Source organism: Podarcis filfolensis (genome assembly GCF_964270895.1).
Source record: "Podarcis filfolensis genome assembly, chromosome: 5".
Lineage (NCBI taxonomy): Eukaryota > Metazoa > Chordata > Lepidosauria > Squamata > Lacertidae > Podarcis > Podarcis filfolensis.
In genome coordinates, this window is record NC_139608.1 from 40823080 (window position 1) to 40830529 (window position 7450).

Below are 7450 nucleotides of genomic sequence, written 5' to 3' on the forward strand. Positions count from 1 at the left end.
AGTGTAGCAGAGGCTGATGTAGGGCCATCCACTTTTCCATGGATGGGGACCATTTTAGGGGCCTATATCTTCTGCTGCCCATTTAGATGTGGCAGCTATTGTGTGTTATGCCTTACCACCACCACTGCCCACCCACCAGTCACTGGCACCCATTACAATTTCTTATAAAACCCAGTGTGCCCACTGACCCCAAAAGGTATGCAGTTCCTGGCTTAGGGTAGGAATAAACAACATGTTACACTTAAAAGAAGCCCTGGCCTTTTTTCGAAGAAGAAGAATGGTAGGGGAGCTGTTTGTGTGTGTACTGAAGCAGATGGGAGTAGGATTGGGAGTTGAAAAACAGCCAGCAGGTGGGAAAGTTAAGAACTCACCCTTTCTCTTCTCAAAACAGAACCCTCCCTCTTATTAAGCAGCATGGTTAGAGCATGGTGCTGATAACACCAAGGTTGCTGGTATGGTACAGCTGCATATTTCTGCATTGTAGGGGTTGGACTAGATGATCCTTAGGATCCCTTCCAACTCTACAATTCTATGATTAAGCTGCCTTGCATGTAAAAATTCAGCCATCACTAAGAAACTAAGATTACTACTTCCACACCCTAAATACTTCATTTGTATTGTATAATCAGTCATCAATCATAATCACTTTCAGAAAAATATGCCAATTCACTAGCAGAGTACTGTTAATCAAAAAAGAAAATACTGATATGATTTTAATGTAGACACATAAATAGCTACAGGCAATCATAAATGCAGGCATAAAATGCAGATAAGAGTAGATTGATATATTTTACATATTCGCAAAGACAGTTTTCATCTTGCCCAAGGCCATTATTTGTTGCTCTGTCTTTCCTTATTATGAACTTTGGAGCCAGCTGTTATAATGTATGTTTCACATGAGAGTAGAAACTTTTATTTAAATACAGGTGATTGTCAGTCATGCCAGTGGACACTCGCAACATGCTCAAAACACATATCTATTGGTGAAATAAAACACAAATGAAGCAGTGTTGCATTAAAACACATTTTAAATAAATTTTCAGTTTTGAGTAATGCAATAGAGTGCCAACATTGTGCATCATTTCTCAAAGATGGATACCAACAACACCCAAGAATCACACACAAAAGCCCTCCAATCTGGAGGGGCACATAACCACATTTTGACCTCAATTGTCAACGTTTATTTTGTGGCTTCAGAGACTACTAAGGTTCCAAAGAATAATGTTTTGGGGGATGTCTGTGTGACTTCTGGGCAGTCCACAAAAACGGCTCCTCAGGAACTAGGCAGATGAGAAGCATGCTGATGGTTATCAGTCACAGAGCGAGTCTGGAGGACTTGACTTTTGAGCATCCATTCTGATTTGCTGTTAAACAGAGGCTAGACTATGCTCAGTCTTTATTGATCATTTGTTCTGATTTGTTTGCCAGGTGTTTGCCATATGTCAATGATCAATCATCCTGATTTGCTTATGAGGTGATTACATGTTTCACCATCAACGATTTGTTAATCACACACTTTTCAAAGGCTTTCTCCTTCATTTTCCAAAAAGCAAAAAGTTCATTTTTTAAAAAGTGGGTATGTTGTGTAGGACAACCGATAGCTTTAATCCACTACGATTGTGCAAACATAAGCTCCTGCACACACTTGAATCTCTCCCACAAAATACTTGTGGGATAACCAGCCTCATATAACCATGCTTAACTCTAAGGGGTTAATACCATAGAGTAAGCTGCCCTGCCAGGCTTAGGAGGTCACTTCCCCTCAGCTTGAGAGGGACTAGGTAATCAAGCCTATTGTTCAACCAGTCTTCCTGAGAAGCTCAATGTGTGAGGAGGTATAAGTTGCTTTCTGCAGCTCAGACCACATGGCCACTCTACTCTTGAGTTCCTATACCAATAATTTAGGAACTTTACCCCTTTAACTAAGCCAAGTTTTATTGCCTGTGCAACTTTTTCTGAAATGCAGGAACCTGGCCATTGGATAGTTTGTAAGTAAATCATTTTTAACTTACCAAACGTGGTATTTTTCTATGCTAAGGGAAGGGAAATTTTGGAACTCAGAAAGACATATTTTAAAGGCCTACATTTCCATGCTTTACCTTGCTGTATATTTTGTGATTTTAAATCTCTGCTGGGGTTCTCTCACCAAAGAGTACTTGCCACAAAACTGGATCTTGGCATCTCAAGAATTCTCCCTTCTATATACCTATATTTTTTCCTTGCCACCAACAATACTGACAGTCTGGAGGCATCTACAATCTTTCCAAGCTCTTAGGACACACACACCTCCTTCAAGGAGTTCCCTCCACACCACAGTCTGGATCAAAACAAAAATGTTTATTGCGAAGTTATTTTTCGAGAAGGATCCATCTGATGCTGCATTTGTAAATGACCTTCATATTTTTGTAACTGGGACCAAAAGCCAACATTGGGCTCTGCTACCGGCCTGGCCATCTTCACAATCTACAGGGAGGAAAAAAAGAAATGTATTACACACAAAGGAAGTGACTTTCCCACAGGCTGGCCATTTACAGTTGCCCTAAAAGTGGAACAGTATCACTGAAAAGAAGGTACAGAGTGACATAAATTTATGTGCTAATTTATATGCACAGATGCAAATTCATAAATAATGACTGCAAATTTAACAGACATACAATACATCTCATCGTAGCAGTCTATAGGAATGGGCAAATTTATCAATTTAGATTTCTACCAGTTTTGCATTGTTCCAATCTTAAGTTCAGTTTTCCACATTTCTATATCAGTTTGGATTATTATTATTATTACTTTTTAAAGAAAAAGTCCTCATGAAAATTCATCACCATTTGCTACACACCATATATATACACAATATAAAGCACATTTCTTCCCTCTAAGAATTCTGGGCGCTGTAGTTTGGAAGGGCTGCTGCAAATTATAATTTTGTGGTGAGTGAACTACGGTTCCTAGAGTTGGGGGAAGTCTTGTGCTTTAAATGTATGGTGCATATGCAGCCATAGTATATTAAGGTCCTGGCAAAAAGAACCAAATTGTTGCTGTTTGCAGTCCTTGCCACCCCTTTGCTCCCCAAAACTAGTTTTCTAGCAATACAACAGAGGTCTGTACTAATGCTAGAAACAGGCAATAGTTTTTAAGAGAGTTGAAAGCAACATGTGAGTGGCATTAACTTCCAATGGTGTACACACATTTTGTCTCACTCGGCTTGTTCACTCCTGTTACACTGAGGTACAAGCTGTCACTGCAACTATTGATGTGAAAGAGTGTACACTTGATCTGTACAACTCAGCTGTTGTGTCTGGCAGAGGTAATAGTGTGAAACATGTCCATGGCACAAGCAACTATTACATTCTTTGTTGCATAAATTTGACTAACTTGCCTTCAGTCTAAGATTATTGATTTTTAAGGAAATGGCATGAGTGGTGGCATTCGTATGAGAACCGATTGTGAATAAAGACATAAACAACATATAATATTTAATATTTCTGAAATGCTTGAGTATTATTATTATTATTATTATTATTATTTTAAAGTGCATAGGGAGGAAGCTGCAAAACCTCCTGCATAATGTTGCCAGATTTTATTTTACAGGAGTTTAAACTCCTGAATCTGACAATTCAGAATTTACTTGCCATTGGAATTTCATTGGGCCAAAACACCCCCAACAATCTCCAGTCAGAGTTGGCTTTATTTGCCCAACTGAGAAGGAAATTAGGCTGCCTTGAAAATTAATCGTCTTTCTTATCCTTATGACACTTTCCTTGGAGAGAGAAAACTGGAGCAGAACTATTGCAATGACTTTTGTTATGCAAAGCATTTCAAATTAGAAAGTAAGATGCTCTTGCCCAGTTGGAATACAAATGCTTCTGCATTTCAGCATCAACAACCGAGCTATAGAACAAGATAGTTATTTTTCCTGCATGCTCACAATACCTCAAAGGCATCCTTCAGGCTGAGATTTTGGTGCTTCATCAAGTAGGCAGTGCAGATGGCAGCAGATCTGCTGCGGCCGTTTTTACAGTACACTAAGCACTTCCCACCACTCTGGACTGCGCCCTCTATGGCATCGCTGCAGCGCTCAAAGTATCGATACAGGTCCTCCGAGGGATCATCAAAGACGGGGACCCTCAGCGTCTGGACTTGCTGAAAGCTCGGGAAGGGCTGCTGCCTGGAGACATTGACACAGAACGTAATCCTCTCTTGAACGAGGAGATTCTCATCGCAGGCTGACCTGGAATTGCTAATGAAGAGAGAATCGGTGACCTTGCAGAGGGTCAACATTTGAAGGGGAATGGCGGGGCTGCAGGAAGAGGAGCAGCTGAACCTTTCCCTGGTTCAGGAAAATGCCGGGGAGAGGCAGAGCGGTGCTTAAGACTCACCTCCCGAAAGCACACAGATTGTCAGATCGCTCTGGATGTCTTGTTCTGCAGCCATCTGCAGGCTGTGCTATATTTATTCTGCTTGTAGCTGAAAGGATTACATTTCAGACTGTCCTAATGCCTTCTGTTTTTTGTTGTTTTTTTTAATGGCAGCACTTAGCAATATTGAGCTTTGGACAGTCACTTTGGAACAATAGAGCAGTTATTCAAGACTCTCTAGAATTTCTTTAAGATCACGCACACACATAATCAGACTTGTTGGTTGGACTCAGGGCCCCTCCAGACTGGTGTTTTATTGCAGCTTTATTCTGCAACATGTTCTTGACACAGTAATAGTGCATTAGTTATGGATTTGTTCTGCTTTGTTAGCTGTTCTGTAATGCTTTCCTAATTACTGCTGTTTGGAGGGCTATAGTGCAATAAAAGTTGAGCAGAAGGGGGAAATCCCCATAATATATTTGGTAAGAAAAATTAAAGGATTTTAGCAGGATCATCCTGTTTGCACAAGGAAGTGTGTGGAGGGACCTTTACTGCAGTAATTTCTACACATAGTCACCAATGAAATAATAGAATTGAATAAGAACATATGCCAGTCTGGTGGGTCGACAGGCGTTATTAGCGAATGCCAGCATCAGGAAATAACACTCCCACAGAATTCTGCAGTTAGCGAAGTGACTGGATGAAGCATGTTTGCAATGTTTCTTCTTTGGGAAAGTGAGAAAGCTATTAAGACATTGTGAATATAGATAGCTTGTTCCAGAAGGGTAGCCATGTTAGTCTGTTGCAACAAAAAACAGAAAGGTGCTTTGTGGCATCAGAAAAAAAGATTTGTGGCATAAGCTTTCATGAATGAAGTTGGCTTTAGTCCAGGGATGGGCAGATGGCAAATCAGTACATATGCATTGATTTGAGCAATTTGCAGTAGACCAGCAAGGATTCTGACTCCCAGTTGTTCAATGGCAGCAACAATAAAAAGAAGCTCCCTTAAGTTTTAAAAGCTGTGAAATCCAGTTCAACTCAACCTCAGCCAGCAACAACAGGAAGCAGTCCAGCTTCTCCGATTTTAAGAGGCTAGCATAAGCTATGTGCTGGAACATTTAATGAGAGCTGCTAGCATCCCCAAAACAAACTCGTCTAAAAATAACAATGAAAGGGGTCAAAGTTATAACATGTACTCACCGATGAGTCAGATGTTTACTCTTGTCTTTTTTATTTCTAGAGCCTAGCACTCTATGAAGGGTAAGGGAGTATGTCCACTATAACATTCCACTGCCACAGAAAGGGGATCAGCAGGTTGGCTGAGTATATGAACTGCCACTCAGCAAGTCTTGTTGCACTTATGCTGTGGCCATACACTAAAAAGTGTTGCCACCCTCTTTCTTTCTTCTTTTTTATTTTTTGATGCTTATTTTATTAAAATATACAGTGACTGAATATCAAGTAGTTACAGAGAACAAGAACCAGCGACTGTCTCCCCATATTGTGCTGTGAAAGGAGGTTTAGGAGATGCTGGAATGAAAGGCTAGTGGGACATGCGGCCATTCCTTCTACAGTGGTACCTCGGGTTAAGAACTTAATTTGTTCTGGAGGTCCGTTCTTAACCTGAAACTGTTCTTAACCTGAAGCACCACTTTAGCTAATGGGGCCTCCTGCTGCCACCGCGCCGCCGGAGCACGATTTCTGTTCTCATCCTGAAGCAAAGTTCTTAACCCGAGGTACTATTTCCGGGTTAGTGGAATCTGTAACCTGAAGCATCTGTAACCTGAAGCGTCTGTAACCCGAGGTACCACTGTACTGTACATATGTCAGGAAGCGTTGAGTACAAACTCACAACATCCTGAGAGGGATCTGGGGTGTGGGTGGGAGAGGACAAGGGAACCACACTTCATGGTTGGCAATGGGAGACCCTTTCTTGCCCAAGGCAATCAGAGCAGAGAGATTGTGTATTGGCTCTCCTTCACTGGAGGTCTTGAAGCAGAGACTGGATGGCCATCCTTCATGGATGCTTTAGCTGAGATTCTTGCATTGCTTTCCACCCTCTTTCTGATCTGGGAAAGGGGTGGAGACCTCTCACCAATTTCAGCACTAGCTTGAAGGAAATGCCAGTGGAAGAACAAATCATCAGCTGGTGTGAAAAGTAAACTGCAGGCACCATATGTCACAGAATTTATGGAATCTGTGCTATTGAGACTTGTCCAGTGATATATTCCTTTTGGTCTAAATCTGTTGTCCATAGCAATTTTGTATTGGCAAAATCCTTGATATTTGGAGGCATCCATATACTTGTAAAATAAATGTCTGTAGTATTGGGATGAATGGCAGGATAACAAAAGTGGATTTGATGAGCCTTTATGGTTGCTAAGAAACTACTGCTTAGGGCCTGGAAGGATAAACAGCCACCATCTATTATGAAAAGTGACCCCTGACCGTTAAGTCCAGTCGCAGACGACTCTGGAGTTGCGGTGCTCATCTCACTCTATAGGCTGAGGGAGCCGGCATTTGTCCGCAGACAGCTTCTGGGTCATGTGGCCAGCATGACTAAGCCGCTTCTGGCAAACCAGAGCAGTGCACAGAAACACTGTTTACCTTCCCGCCAGAGCGGTACCTATTTATCTACTTGCACTTTGACATGCTTTTGAACTGCTAGGTTGGCAGGAGCAGGGACCGAGCAACGGGAGCTCACCCTGTTGTGGGGATTCAAACCGCCAACCTTCTGATCGGCAAGCCCTAGGCTCTGTGGCTTAGACCACAGCGCCACCCGCATCCCACCATATATTATACAGTGGCCTAAATACCTTACTGGATGTCCATCTCAACATTTGGAGGGAATATATCAATTCATGTAAGATGGATGTATTGATGGTTATTGTATCTTTTAATGTGGGCAGATGGGCTTTTTCCGGCTCAGTTAAAAAAGAGACAGGGGGAAGGGCAACAAATCAGTTTTGTTTAGTGGATCAAGTGCAGGTGCTGAATCTAGAAAACCTGGCTGCACAGTCCATGCAGGAACTCATTAACAACATGGGAAATGTATTCCTCACCCTGCAAGCAGCACTCCACTTGTCCAATGGGAG

The 7450-nt window shown here is 41.8% G+C and overlaps 1 protein-coding gene across 1 annotated transcript; it reads right to left on the minus strand.

Annotated features, from left to right (window-relative positions):
• Positions 1-678: 678 nt before the first annotated feature.
• Positions 679-4369, minus strand: DUSP28 (dual specificity phosphatase 28). The gene is made up of 2 exons (XM_083615302.1): positions 3931-4369; positions 679-2463 (listed from the first exon to the last, which is right to left on the minus strand). Exons 1-2 carry the CDS (start codon positions 4276-4278, stop codon positions 2338-2340), a joined length of 474 nt encoding a protein of 157 aa, XP_083471428.1. The 5' UTR covers positions 4279-4369; the 3' UTR covers positions 679-2337.
• Positions 4370-7450: the final 3081 nt, after the last annotated feature.

Excerpts from the sequence above, each read along its gene's own strand:
- DUSP28 (XM_083615302.1), bottom strand. The coding sequence starts at position 4,278 with ATGTTGACCCTCTGCAAGGTCACCGATTCTCTCTTCATTAGCAATTCC. Across the intron at positions 2,464-3,930 it reads GCCTGAAGGATGCCTTTGAG|ATTGTGAAGATGGCCAGGCC; the intron begins GTATTGTGAGCA and ends TCCTCCCTGTAG.